The 15,199-nt window shown below is 43.5% G+C and overlaps 1 protein-coding gene across 13 annotated transcripts in view; it reads right to left on the bottom strand.

Moving 5' to 3' along the window:
- The window catches only part of CRADD (CARD and death domain containing adaptor protein), a 234,604-nt gene that overhangs the window by 29,758 nt on the left and 189,647 nt on the right, over positions 1–15,199 (bottom strand). For 4 of the 13 annotated variants that reach the window (XR_016395013.1, XR_016395018.1, XR_016395011.1 and 1 more), the window contains exons 3-4: positions 9,199–15,199; positions 1–8,822 (exon numbers count right to left, since the gene is read on the bottom strand). The exon at positions 1–8,822 is cut by the window's left edge. Coding sequence is in view for 1 of the 13 variants with exons in the window: in XM_089921130.1 (XP_089777256.1) it covers positions 14,898–15,199 (302 nt within the window). In the remaining 12 variants the exon portion in view is untranslated. The other 9 variants (XR_016395015.1, XR_016395020.1, XR_016395016.1 and 6 more) reach the window with 7 other exon arrangements.

Below are 15,199 nucleotides of genomic sequence, written 5' to 3'. Positions count from 1 at the left end.
TTGTAGAGACGTGGATGGACCTAGAGTCTGTTATACAGAGTGAAGTAAGTCAGAAAGAGAAAAACAAATATCGTATATTAACACATATATGTGGAATATAGAAAAGTGGTACAGAACTGGTTTGCAAGGCAGAAATAGAGACACAGATGTAGAGAACAAATGTATGGACACCAAGGAGGGAAAGCAGGGGGTGGTGGTGGGATGAATTAGGAGATTGGGATTGACATATGTACACTAATATGTATAAAATAGTTAAGTAAGAAGAACCTGCTGTATAAAAAATAAAATAAAATTCAAATTGAAAAAAAAAAAAACAAAGAAGATTCTTCACTGAAAAGCATCTTACAAGCCGAAAGAAAAGACCTAAAGATACTGACATTTGGGTTATCAAATTAAACAGCCCAGCCTCATCACTCTGCATGTGACCTGGTGGTCTTCAAGCCCCACCCACAATAGAGAGCTAGTATTAAGCTTTTTAGTGCCCCAACTTAAAATATAAGTGACAGCCAAGGATCACCAGACATTAAGAAAGACTCAAACATAACAGAGATTACAAATGTAGAGATTAAAGTAATTTGAAGGTAAAAGAAGGCGAAAACTGTCAGAGAGCTAAGAGAATATTTGCAAACATGAAGCAAAAGGATGCTATTTTAAAGGGAGTATCCATAAAACAGAAACATCTTAGAAATGAAAAAATATGGCATAAATTTAAAAATCCAATAAAAAGGTTGGATGAAAAATTTGATAAAATTTCCAAAAAACAACAAAATGACAGAAAATAGGAGAGAAAAGTTAACATTTAAGGAGGAAGCCAGAAAGTCTGATATCTAAACCCAATATGAGTCTTAGAAAGAGGGAAAAAAGAAAATGGAAGAAATGAAATCACGAAAGGAAGATGAGATGACTCCATAGTGACTCTACAGTGAGAAGGCAGTAGATGATGCCTAAGCCTGGAGAACAATCATTGGCTCAAATGTTTTCTGAATTAGTTAATAAATGGAACAACACTCCTAAACTAAGTCCTGTAGGCAAATGAAGTCATATTATATGACACCTCCTCTGAAATATTGTGGTCCTGGGATGCAGGGCTCAGGACAGTATATGCTGCCCAGCTAGGGTGAAGGGCCAGGGCACAAGAAATGGCACCTCAATGCCAGTGCTACAGAATTGGGACTTTGAACTTATGGTAATGTTTCCAGGTTACAAGCCGTTGTGCAGCATGCCGACCTTCCTCTCCCCATTTCCACAGCCATCGACTAGCATTCGTAGAAGAGATTATTGATAGCCTTCACCCTGTCATCTTTGGCTGTAGTTCACAGAACCAAGGGGCTTTATGAGAGGGGCCATCTTGGAGAGAAGGACCCAAAGGCCCAATAAATAGTGCAACTGAGTCACCCTAATGGAAGGGTAACAAAATGAAGGAAACCCAGTACCAGGCCTCAAGCACTGAGGGAGAGAGTGGGGAACCAGATTGTCCTCACAGGAACATTTGAGGCTTCCCTTCAGTATGACCCCATAGCTCGCTGATCTCTTCCTTCTTATCACTTGTCACAGCTTGTAACTTTTCAAGCTGACTGTAAGGTCCATGAGGATAGTATCTATGCTTGTTTTGTTCTGATGTCACCCATCTGCACTCAGCACTAGGAGGTGCTACCAAAGAATTGTTAAATGAGTGAACGGAAGATCCAGGTAAGAGCAGAAAAGTTGGAGCTGGCAAGTGAGATACAGAGCTCAGAGAAATTTCCTGAACTGAAAAGAAGAGGAAACCGTGGTGACTTGATACAGGACGCCAACAACCTGGACAGGAGAGGGAAGAGGTTCTCACAGGTGCCAACTGTGTCTGGAGATTCCAGCAGTTAGACACATACGCATGGGTTTGCGCCTGAAACAGTCACTGTGAATCCTGAATACTGGCCCCATTCCTGCCAAGGCCAGCCCTGCCCTACAAGGGCGGCCACCATGGTTGGAGACCTGTTTAGTTCCTAGACATGGGGCTGGAAAGGGAACGCCTCAGATTTTTACGTGGAAGCCCAAACTTCAGGTTGACCAAAACCACCTCACATCATCTTTGTTGGAATTAATAAACTCAGATGATAGGTCATGTCCCAATCGTGTGGATGATTTGACAAGATGAGCTGTTTGGTAGGCAGGACACGGTTCACAGTCATCTGCAAAAGGCAGGAGGATGACTCCTCAGAGGGTAGAGTAGGCTAATGACGCTTCACTTTGAAAATAGTCTTGGAGTCCGTGGGGACAGAAGGAAGGCTTTGGGGCAGAGATAGAGAGCAATGAGGATTTTGAGTGACGTCAAGAAGAAGCTCAGATTTCATTTGGCTAAAAAGAGCCAGAATACTCCCCAGAACACGCAGATACTAAGACAACTTCTTAGTACTGCCCCATAATTGTGGGAGAAAAAAATTTCAACTGTTCATCTAAAATCGTTTTGCTAGGGATGGGATGTGGGATCTCCCTGCTCAGAGAAAGGGGACAGGCCTCTTCTCTCTGAGAATCTGGCTTTTCCTACACTTTCTCATGCAAAAGACCTATCAGGAGAAGGTCATGAATAGAGCACTTTTCCTTCAGCCAATGAGACAAACACCCTATTCAAAAGCTCTTGCCGTGCCCTGCCCACACACTGTCTCAGCCAGGATTATTTTGGCTTTTGACGAAATCCCACGGGGTAATAAGAGCAACCTCAACTCTGCTGTGCTATTTCACATGACTCCATGGCTGGCAGCAGGCGGGAGCTATTAAAGATCATCTATTTTATGAACATCACCCACTTGCTGTCTGCAATAATGAGAGGAGAGAGCTACCGACACCAAAAACCCAGCAGGTGGGCTGGAAACATTTCAGTATGAAGCTGACAGCCATGCTGGGGTCCTTGGCAGTACCTGGACTATATACTGGGGTTATAAAACCACTCACATGGGCCTGAGTTCAAATTTTGACACTGCTATGTATGACCTTGGCTGGGTTAGTTAACTTCCTTGAGCATCAGTTTTCTGACTTGTAAAATGAGGGAAATAAGGCTAAAATCCTGACTCCTAAGGTTGTCAGAGGACGGAATGACACAATGCACTTGAAATCACCTTCCCTGAGCCTGGCTCCTAATAGATGCTCCACCAACGCTGCCTTGCCTCCTTTGTCCTCCCTCCCCCACCTCTATGCTCACTGTCTGTGAATGCAGTGTTCCTGCACAATGAGTCAGCTGAGGCGACCAGGAATTGAGTTAATTGGACACGTTCTAGCATTGCCTCAAACACACACCAGGACGAATCTCTGTGCGGCCTGTGACTGAGGAGGGGGTGGGGCTTATCGCCCTAGGTTACCTGTTCTGGAAGAGCTCTTCCTGTGCTGAGAACTGTAGCCGGACCCCCTGGCTAGGGCTAGGGAAGTTCTGTTTCAACACCTGCTGCTGCCCCTGGGAACAGCTGAGGATCTGGACCTGGAGTGTAGGAACACTGTGGCCCAGTATCTGTTGATTCACTCTTTCAACAAATATTGAAAACCTGAATATAAGACAGACACCATCCATTCGTCATCAAATATTTCTATAACATTTATTCTATGCCTGACACTGATTGAAGCACTTTTGCAAACATTATCTCATTGATTCCTCATAACAGTGCTGTAAGGTTGGTATTATTACAACCTGATTTCAGAGGTAATGAAACTGAAGCACAGAGAATTTACAGAACTTGCCCAAGAAACTTATACGCAAGACTTTTTGGACTCAGTGACAGTAGCATTTACAGTCCTCCATTGTACGTCTGGAGGAGGGATAAGCATACACTCATCTGTTCATGATCTCATTCATTTACTGAGAATTGCATTAATCACAAAGCGTGTGTCAGACTCTGCTTTAGGAAAGGTGGGGACACAAGACCCAGGTCTGTCTTCACGGAGCCTACAATCCAAGGAGGTGAATGCCAAGAGAGCCTCATTTTTATCCTTTGACTTTGCAACCAGCAAAGAGACAGCTGACTTGGGTCAAGGATGCCAGTGGAATAGACATCTTTGTATAAATGGCCTTTATGGGACATTAAACACGTGGCCTTTGCCCTTATAAGGCCCAGGCTAAGGAGTCCATCAAACACTTGCTTAGACCTTCATATTTCAGAAGAGAAATGTGTGTAAGGCTAATGCCCTCACCAAAACCCCAAAAAGGTATGCAGCCATAAGCACTGCCTAGTGTTCCCAAACTTCATATGTGTATCACTAATGAAGAATATTTTGTATGAGGGGTTAGGTATTTATTTTTACGTGTACTTTAAATCACATTTTAAAAATAGCACTGACCTATTACTTCAAACATACTATTGCTTAAAGAAAAAAAATTTTTGAGTTAACTAAAAAAAATATTGGCACAGGTGGTGCATTACAAATGAAAAATTGTCAAAGTGGTACTCAAATGACTGGAGTCTGGGAAGCACACAGTGATTCTGACTGGGGTCATTAAGGGCATTTGGGGTGAGGCAGCTCTTCACTGTGTAGGGCTAGTGCCCACACTGCCAGCTGATGCCTAATATCTTTGGCCACTGCCCTCTCCATGGTAATAGCACCCCCCTCCAATAACGCATGGTGGGTGATAACTCCCCACGAAGAATGCCTCCAAACATTTCCAAATGCCACATGGTAGAAGGCTGGGGGGATGTGGTAACACTCCTGGTTGGGAACTATTGCTAAACTAAAGTTAAGGTCTTGCTGGAGGCCTTACTGGGAAAACAAGCTATTTTCAGATTTTTTAAAATAGAATGAAAGTCAAGTTCAATTACCAAGTGGCTTAGTGGTGGGGGGTGGGGATCAGAGTAAGCAAATGAGAACCCAAATGAGAAGACGGCAAAGACATAAAAAGTCGTGGCAAGAGTGGGGACAGACAGAAAAGGCCTGGCGCTGCAGACAGAGCCTCCATGGTTTGGGGCTGCTGTTAGGAGCAAGACCAGTTTCTTCCTGCTTGTCTGACAGGTGCCACCTGGCACCTGACAATGACCAGAGAGAGTGCCTGCTACCTGCTGAAGAACAGGCAGTGCAACCTATTGCTTGAACTAAACGCAGTGTGACACCAAGCCAGAAAGGTATTCTGCAAGGATACAAGAATCATATGATGAAAAATGCAACAGATTTATCAATCATTAAAGAGGGAAAGAAGGTCCCAGAAAGCCACAAGTCTCTTTCCAAGTGACCCATAACGTGCTGCTAACAGTGAGGATGAACTGTGAGGATGAGAACAAATTGACGCTATTTGTACACCACCCAAGATACCGTTCATGCCCTTTAAACATCTTGGTTATTTTTGGTACCTTTGAGCCCTTCTTTTCCCAGCACACTCCAAGGTTTTGTGTCCTCTGCCTCAGTATGTCTGTAGAACAAATCTTTCCAAAGTTGTTAATAGGTGGTCACAGAAAAAAAGCTTCCAATGTTAAGTTTGGTAAATACTGCACATTTCCATTTTGGAGATTCACAACGCACACTGGCACCTTAAAGCTTCTGAGAAGATTTCTTCCGTTCCCTTGGTAATTTAAAATGCAAAATCCAAACTCCTTGCCTGGTTTTAAAAGTCAGCTGACTTGCCCCACTTTACCCAATCGATGTAATTTTGTGGAGAGGCATACTCATCACTACTGTTCCTAGTATCCGTCTTATCCATCCTCACTTCTCGCACATTCCTTCCTCCTCTAGAAACCCCATTCCCAGCCTCTCCACTGACTGTACACTTCTGTCAAGCCTCAGCTCAAGATTCATATCCTAACTACTGTTCCCCACAGTGAATTTTCTCTGTACTGTGAATTTTCTCAGAACTGTATCTATAAAAGGGGGTGGTGTCATGTCATGGTGATCCCTTCTAGGTTGCCTTGGGATTACTGCCTGGTTGTGTGATATATGCAGTCTGTAAGCAGCTTTGCTTCTTTTCAGCTTCTCATGGGAGCCTGTTACTATACTATGGATACTATGGGTCTTGCAGAAAAAACACTTCTTGATATATATCCTGGTGGACGTGCCAATGGCTGGCTTTGTTCCCTTGTAAAACCAACTACCGCTATTTGTGTCTCTATGAATTAGCAACCACCGGGTAATGATTGAACATATGTGCTCACACTGTCTATGTTTAATTACTCTGACGTTCCTCCAATGAAATGAAGTGTTGGCTACAACAGATTATATCTAAAACTGAATAACACTGGGAGTATTCAAAGTTAAGAGTGTGCTCCTGGAAATGGAAGTTGACTTTTTACCTGTATGAATATTAAGAATTTATTTTTATTTCTAATATATTTCCTAACTTCCACCACCCCCATCAAAAAAATCCCTGCCTTTCTCATGGCCTTTCTCATATCAGTTCATAATGATTCCATCTTTCCATTTGTTAAAAATACAATCTTGATGTTTCACCACCAGTTTTTGTCATTTTAACACCCTATCCAACCCATCAACAAATCCATTTGGTTCTACCTTCACAATGTAATCAGAGCCTGACCACTGCTTACCACCTCCACGTCACAGGATGTGTGCCCCTGGAAGCTGATTCTGAGATGGAGCTGGGTGGGCAGGAAGGTGATTAGAGAGTGCTCCTGGGATCGACACCTGTTAAAGGGAAGGAAACAGGCTTAGAAAGAGGGGGAAGTGGGGCTGAGATACTGTCACAAAGAAGGCCTGAGCTGACTCCACAAGGAGTCCTGAGCTGGGATGGCCCTTGGGAGCTGCTCTGAACTGAGGTGGGCAGCCAGGCCTTTATACCTCTTCACCTATAGTCACTGAATGCAGGCTGCCCAGGAAGGGGCAAGGCCATTGTGCAAGATGGCTCTCCTCAGAGGGGGCAATTCTTGAAGAGGGCTGACAGCCAAAGGCTATCAGCTGGAGACCTCCCTGCTGCAGGAGGAATAAATCTTTCATTCCTGAAGGGGACCTGAGCAGGGTACCACGCATCCACTGCACTTCACATGTCCCTCTTGACCCAAGCCTCCATCTTCTCAGGATTAGTGCAACAACCTCTTCACTATTTCCCTGCTTCAGCTCTCTAAAAATGCCAGCTAGAGTGATCCTTTGGGACTATAAGTTAGATGATGTCATTGCCTCTGCTGAAAACCATGCAGTAGCTTCCCATCTCACCCTGAGCAAAAGCCAAAGTCATCACAGTAGCCTGTCAGACGCTCCCCCTCTGATCCTCCCAGCTCTCCGACCTCAGCCCCTGCTACCTGCCCCCTTGCCCACCACACTTTAGCCACCCTGACCCCCTTGCTATTCTTTGAAAATGTTTGGAAAGCTCTTATCTCAAGCCTTCATATTTCATTCTTCCCGTCACTCAGAATGTTCTCTCGGGCCACTCAGAATGTTCTCTCGGGCCTCAGCATGGCTCTCTCCCTCACCTCCTCCAGGTTTTTACTCATGTCACCTTCTACTCCATCCCCCTGGCTCTCCCTGTCCTTTTGTTGCATCCTTTTTCTCCATAGCAGGGAGCTCTACAAGTGGAGAAATTCTGGACTGTTGCATTGACTGCTGTACCCCTAGTATCTATAACCATGCCTAGCACATAACATGTGCTCAGAAAAACAGATGTTGAATGAACTTCTGTAAGTTACAGAAAGAGTTTCCATGATTGGCCCAAGTTGAAAATCATTCCATGGGTTCTCTAGGTCCCAAGAAAACCATAACAGCTTTGATTCCTCTCCTTTTGTTAAGCTTCAGTCATGCAGGTTATTCGGTTTTCTATACCCAAATTAAAGGAGGAGTAGCTTAAGTGTCTTTTCTAGAACAGGCAATTGAGATGCCAGAATTCTGATTTTATCTCATACCCAAACCTTACAAAAACATTTTTTTCTTTCAAATTTGCTTTAGGCTCTTAAAAGTTGAAGAAGACATGGCTTTTGACAATGATGAAGTTTATCTGGGATGCTCCTGTGCTCCCTGAAAGCAGTGATGGTTAAGAAATGCCCCCCCTTTGTGTCCCAAGAAACAGATAACCACCACAAAGGACAACCCAGCCTTCCCATATTCTCAGATAAGACCCGCCTCCATCCTTTCTCAGGAGTCCCACAGGATTTGTGGATGACTCCCTTGTTCACTTGCCTCTATAAAACCCAGGCCTCCTTCCTTCTCTTTGAGACATTCCTCATTAACAAATGTTCTCCCTATTGCAAAATTATATCCATGATTGACTGGTGCATATTGTCTTTCACACTTCATAAAGAGGGGACTTGCGTTGCGAGGATTTATTTTTAGCCTCAAAGATAGTATCCGTTGGAAAATCAACAGCTGACAATAGTAAGTGACAAAATAATTCTTGACAATAGACCACAGACAACCAAAGGGTCCACTCCCTTAGCAGAAAGCCAGCATGGAGCTCAGTTTCAGAGCAGGGAATAATTACTACTTCCAGAGGCTGACAGAAACTTGATTCAAGCAGGTGGCTGGACAAAATAATAACGTTGGAAATAATTTCCTAGTATATAAAGTAGATGTGGTTCTATATAATTTTCTCCTGAAATTAATTAACTCCAGTGTGCTGGGCACAGAAGTCTCAGTCTTGCCCTGTCTAGGATCCCTGGTTCTAAAGAAACGGGATGGAGGCAGGATGCTCCTAGAAGCTAGAGATTGTCATACATTACACGTCTGAAAGCTCTTACCTTTCCAAGAGGTCCACCAGCCTGCCCTATCATAGGGCAGAAGATCTGTGGTCAGCTGTATAAAGATCACGGTTTAGATAAATGGCTTCAACTTTATTCCAATACCTTGGTTAGTCCTTCATAACAGAGTTTACATTCTTGTGCAACCCCACAGAAACACTCAGCTCCATTCTGTTGGACACAAGCCCACCAAATACCCTACAAAGCCAAAAAATGATCAGTCAGGCTTAGATGCTAGTGAGATCTGGTGCCCATTTATAACCTATAGGCTTAGGGTTCTTGGGGTGAGTAACTTGGATTCAGGTGTACTGGGAATCCCCTAAAATTTATATGCCAAATGGGGTGTGTGTGTTTGTGTGCACATGCATGCGTGTGCACTTTTCTAAAGAATGACTCCACAGTCTTCTCACATTCTTAAAGGGATCCATGCCCTCTGAATGGATAAGAACCACTACCTATTACAGATATTCTGGTCCTTCAAAGAAATATTCCCTAGGCAGAGCCCCCTCATCCTTGGCTTTGACACGGCCAGGAGCACCAAGTTCACCACCAGTCTATGAGTAGGCTTACTTACTTCATTTGTAGGCACTCGGTCTTCTCCTGGAATCCACAATGAGCCATTAAGTCACGCCAAGGACCTTGGTATCAGCTAAGTCTGATTAAGTCAATTCAACTCCTAGAAGCTGACAAGAGGGAGGTTATATGACCTAATCCGACCCATTTGATATTGTCTGTTAGGGCTGCTATAACAAAACACTACAGACTGGGTAGCTTATAAACAACAAGAACTTACAGCTCATAGTTCTGGAGGCTGGGAAATGCAAGATCAAGAAGCCAACATGGTCACATTCTGGTGAAGGTCCTCTCCTGGTTCATAGCCTTCTCACTGTGTCCTCACATGCTGGAAGGGGCTCTGTGGGGTCACTTTCATGAGAGCTCCATCTTATGACCTCATCCCTCCCAAAGGCCTCATCTCCTAATTCCCTCACCTTTGGGGGTTAAGATTTCAACATATGAATTCTGGCGGCAGGGGGGATACAAACATCTTGGCAGAGTAGATATTTTCCACAAATATTCTCCATCAACAGTGTAATCTGACACCCAAAATAGCACTGGCTAGAGACAGAATGTAAAACTGAAATGGAAACATATGAGTATTACCAAGATGTTGGGTCTACTTTTTTCTTTTTCAGTACTGAAACCTGGATTTCATGGTCTATGTTTTGAATCAATAATAGCTTTTAGAGTTATTGCCACATATTCTGCATAATTTTAACAGACAAGCTTAATTGGCTCAATGAACTGTGTCTTTATGAGACTTTAATTTTCCTATAAAACAGCAAATGCCAACAAGATAGACATCCCTATTCTAAGCTGTTTACAGTTCTAAGAAGTAAACAGGCGGTTATTACATTAAAAACATTCCTTGTATGCCAGCAACATCTAATTTAATCTGTGGGACTTTTTGAGGAAGAACTAAGGGCTAGAGATGGCACAAAGAACCCCCACATATGCCTGATATCTAAAACCTGAAGCCTGACCCGATTCCCCTGTGGTTAAATAAAACACATGCTTCTCAATGTCATTGTTGTCTTGATGTACAGAACGGGATAATATTGGCCACTTAGTCTATCAATAAAATTCTCTTAGCTTCTAGATTGCTTTGAGACAGTAACTTGGAGGCATCTTGTAGACCCGTGGCGAGAAGTGCCATTTGTCACATTGGATGTAAAATAAATTAAGTGGAATTCTGGTATCCATATGCATTAAATTCCCTTTAAGGGACCGACGTACTAACTTGGGCAGCACTTACAAATCTCAATTGAAGTGTCACCTCCTCAGTGGCCAATTCTGTTGCTCCCTCCTCTGTGATACTGGCCAAACAGTTATCGTAATTGCTGGCTGTTGTGTTTGTCTCCTCAACAGGCTGAGATCCTACAGGGCAGGGACTATGTCTTATTTATCTTTGCATCTCTGGTAGCGCACACAAATTGCTAGCTTGCTGATTATAGAGATTCATTTAATGATAGCCAAGTGTTAGATCAGAATCCCATCTCAATTCTGAATATGGTCTGAATTGTGCCTACCAGTTCACATTCCTTGTCTTTAAAGTCTTGATAAAAGTACTGAAGGACCATGTACTTCCTATTTTCATATGCAAATCACAGCAGGAAAGGGTGATTTTGACCCTCACGCTTCTCAGGCACCCGGTAGGGTGGAGAATATTAGACAAACCCTGATAGCTGAAATAATTCAACTCAATGATTTAGCAAAACATTTTTGCTGTGCCATGCACTGTTCTAAGCTTTAATTTTGTGGGAGCCTGATTGTAAGCCCAGTACTGTTATTGTCCACATTACATATGAAGAAACTGGCACAGAAAGGTAGAGTAACTTGCCCAAGAGATGAGCCTTATATGAGTATTCTCCATGCCTCTTACCTCTGAAGCAAGGCAGAGTGAATCCTTTCTCCCCTGTGTTCCCACAGACTCACTACTCAGGCATGGACCTCATCATCTCATATTGTGATTAGAGATCCATGTCAGTCTCGCTGGCCGGACAGTGAGTTTCCGGAGGACCGGGACTGTGGTGTATCAGTCATCTTTTTGCCTCGCCACTTAGCAGAGTAACTGGCTCACGGGAGCTTCCTGATAAGTGCCTGCTGAATAACTGAATGAGGGAAGTCTCTTTCTAAAACTACCACTTGTGAGGAATTCCTCAGAGAAAGGGGTGAAGACAGACCCATTCTACTGCCTCAGTTGCCTTTGTAACCTCTGGTGGAATGTAAATATTTAACAAGGACTTTCCTTGCATTACTGTTTGTAATACTGAGAAAGGAAAAACCATTTAAAGATCCATCTAACGTAAGAGGAAAGTGATCTGCAAGTCATGGTACATGCATATACTGGAAAGTATGCCACTACTAAAAACGATGGTGTAGACCAGCAGCTGCACACAGATCAAATGTGGTGTCCCACCAAATTCGGATCGACGCACAATATTACTGTCCCCCAGAACACATACTTGTAGGAAAAGAACACTGAGCTGAGTGGATCACATGCCACAGTGGAGGAGGCATCTTGCTGTAAGAAAGAGATTAAAAACTTAGAATAAAGCCCAAAACATTTATGGGAATGTGTTCAACTTTGCTTTTTGAGGATGTAAGAATGCACAGTGGGGACAGTCAATAGCTCTACTCAAGTAACAACAGGGCTCTAAAGGGGGACCAAGCAAACAGTGGGATTATGCTGGATGTTTTGACAGCAAAAAGACATTGTTATACTTAATAGTTAGTCTCTTTTAATTTCTTCAAATATGCTGCTAAAAATTATAGGATTTTAAAGTGTGCTCCGAACACAGAGGATGTTGAAAATCACAGAGGATGTTGAAAGGTATAGAAAGATCTTTAATGACATGGAAAGACAGCTATACGTTAAATAAAAGAAGCCAACTGTAAAACAGCATGTACGATACAACCCTGTTTTTGTTACAGGAGAATATGCAGGCATGGGAAAGCAACTGGAGGACATAGACCAAAACTGGGCTGTAAAAGTAGTTATCTTCGGAAGATGGGAGTGGGAGCAATTCTTTTTTTTTTTTTTTCTTGCTCATTGGTATTTTTTCACTGCTATAAAAAAGATGTACTATTTTTGTACTGAGAAAATTTCATAGAAGTTACAGTTTTTAAAAAGTTACGGGGCATACTCACGCACACGCATGTGTGCGCACACACGCACACACACACACACACACACACCAAACGAAAGTGGAGTTAGACTTTTTAATCATTTTTTTTTTGTCAGCACCTACAAATGCTCTACCACCTCATTGTACTCATTAAGAATTTTATTGGGAGTAGGCAATCTCTGGGATTGTAGAACCTTCTTCCGTGCAAAAACACATGGACTCCTTGCAGGCAATCACCTATTGGATTCTCTTGGGAGGTAGGCAGATGCCATGTAGCATCAGTCTTCTCAGTAAGAGGTAGAAATCAGGCAGTGATTTGATGTTCGGTCCTTCCATTCTGCACATCTTCTGCAAGGGCATGAGCAGGCCCAGAGAGCTACAGCTGCTATTTGATGGTGGAGATGCCCTGCTCATTAAGGGCAACAAGTCAGCGCTCCCTAATAACCCCATCAGCCCATCATGGCAAGTTCTTCACAAATTGTCCTTCACTGCTGACAGAGCACAAAGGTACCTGTGCATAACAGATGCCCTACAAATGGCAGGAATGCCCTGGGTAGTCATCAGACCCACTTCTAAAATGCCATCTAGTCGGATGCAGCCGAGCCCAGTTATACTCACTCATCCATACATGTGGTGAAAACAAAAGCTCCTCTCTGTTAGCAAACCCAGGGGGACGAATAGCGACCTAACAAGTCCAAGGTTCAAAATGACAAGCAGTTATTGAAGATGCCGTGGAAGAACAGTCTGTCACGGGGTGCAGTGATGCGGCCAAAAGTGTGAGGATTTTACAAGATAATGAATTAATGGCTGGACTACAAAATGGAAAATTAGAGCTGATAAGGCCAGTGGACCATCCTTCTGAACTGTTTGTTGAACCGTAAAATAACCGATTCTTTTTAGGAAAGGGAATATGGTTACTAGACATCTGAAAGGATGTAATTAACTCACGACTGTCACCATTTTGAGCACCCACTTTCTGTCCAACCTCAGCACTGTATATGCTTGCCCTCAGAATTCTTTTCCCTTTGGAAAATTCTGAGTTAAGTTAGTATTAGAAAATAGATTCTCTAATTATTCAGAAGGATGGATCACAGATTGGGAATGTTCACCTGTGTCTCTCTTGATTGGACCCGCTGTAGCATTAATAAAGCCATATCACATTTTAAAGCTTAGCAAGAAACGTGGTAATAGTACTTCCTCCTACAGTGCCTCAGCTTTAGCCACTGTTCAACTTGGGCTGGGAACTGCATCCGTGTTCAGCCACAGCAGCGAATTAACAGCTACCATTTCCCAAGAGCTGGTGATGGGCCAGGCACTAGATGAGCCCGGGGCAGACGTTATTCCTTTAATCATCACAAAAATCTTGGAGGTGGGGACAATCATTGCCTCACTCTACAAATGAGGAAACTGAGGCTTAGAGAAGTGTGGTAACTTGTCTGAGGAGATGCTGCTAGCAGGAGGAGGGCAGCAAGCTTCTTCCAGAGCATGTGAGAGAGAGGATGGAGCAGGATGGAGCAGCTGAAAAGGGCACACAGGACCAGTGCTGCAAAGACACACACTCACTCATCCGCCCCAGGCAAATCGCTTCATCTTGATACAGGACGGGGCTCACCTCTCTTACCCAACTACTTCATAGGCTTTTTGTGAGGTCCATATGAGATCACATGTGTGAAAAGCCTTGAAAACAGTAAAGCATTTGACAAATACCATGTGTTATTAGTAAAAAGTCAGAAAACTAAATCACAGTCCTTAGGAGCACAACACTTCAACCATCAAGGCTTCAACCAAAAGACCACACTGCCCCCCAACCCCCAGTCCTTTAAATAAAGGGCGTGGGATTTTCTTAAGCAAACCTTTTAAAGATAAAGGGCTCAGGTATGCATGCTGGTACTTGAACTGGTTTTTGCAGGGAGCTTCAGTGTCTTAAATTTAATGCAGACACCCTGCCTGAGCGATTTATCTTGACTAGAGAAAGTAACCATTTCGCTGTTACTATTCTGTTCCAAAGAAATGACTACTGTAGTTTTACACCCTTAATCTATGCAACACAAGAATGAAAGAAAAAAAACACAAGCAATACTTTCTCATGAGAGGGCCACATTATATACAGCAATTCAATTTTTATTATTAACATCATGATTGATAGCTAAGTCCACAGTTCAGTTCCCAGGCAACATAAAAGTGGATGTTTTATATATAGAACACCTGTATTTTTTTTTTTTACATCTTTATTGGAGTAGAATTGCTTTACAATGGTGTGTTAGTTTCTGCTTTATAACCTGTATTTTTTGGAGCCACTAGGATCTACCAGTCTATTAAATGGCAACCACACAATTAAAACCTGCACAATTCAAATAATGTAATCTCCGAGCAATGAGAAACAATGAATTGTCAAATCACCATGGGAGATCAACTGAGTAATCCCACCTTTCAAGTAATGTCAAGTGGAAATCCCATTATCTCCTTTCATCTAAGAAATCACTAAAACAAACAAACCAGTCCCCCCAAATCTACCTGCACTGGGTGAGAGTCAGGATTCGGCACACGAGACTAGGGGATGGACTCCCCAGGTGCTGACGGGGCGCCATCATCCCAACATGTGCTGGAGCACCGAGGGGTCCACGTCCACGGCCTGGAGACCCCTGTGTAGGTTCTGGAAGGTGGCCTGCTTCCCGAAGCGCTGCCTCCAGCGAACCAAGGCCTCCACCATCTGGGACTGAACATTGTGGGGATGGTTGGCCTTACAGCGGTAGATGTCAATCTGGGACAGCCCCAGAGACAGCACCACGGGCTCCCACTCGGGGCCCAGCCTCTGGGCCAGCTGGTTGATCTGCTGGTCGGAAGGGGAGCTGTGGAGGATGTGTGGGGGGATTCCAGCCAACCGGTCAT

Source organism: Delphinapterus leucas, chromosome 11, assembly GCF_059928025.1.
Source record: "Delphinapterus leucas isolate spDelLeu-1000000601 "Yukka" chromosome 11, BTC_Dleu_Yukka2, whole genome shotgun sequence".
In the NCBI taxonomy this organism is placed as follows: Eukaryota; Metazoa; Chordata; class Mammalia; order Artiodactyla; family Monodontidae; genus Delphinapterus; species Delphinapterus leucas.
This window is presented reverse-complemented; position numbering and strand designations above follow the sequence as displayed.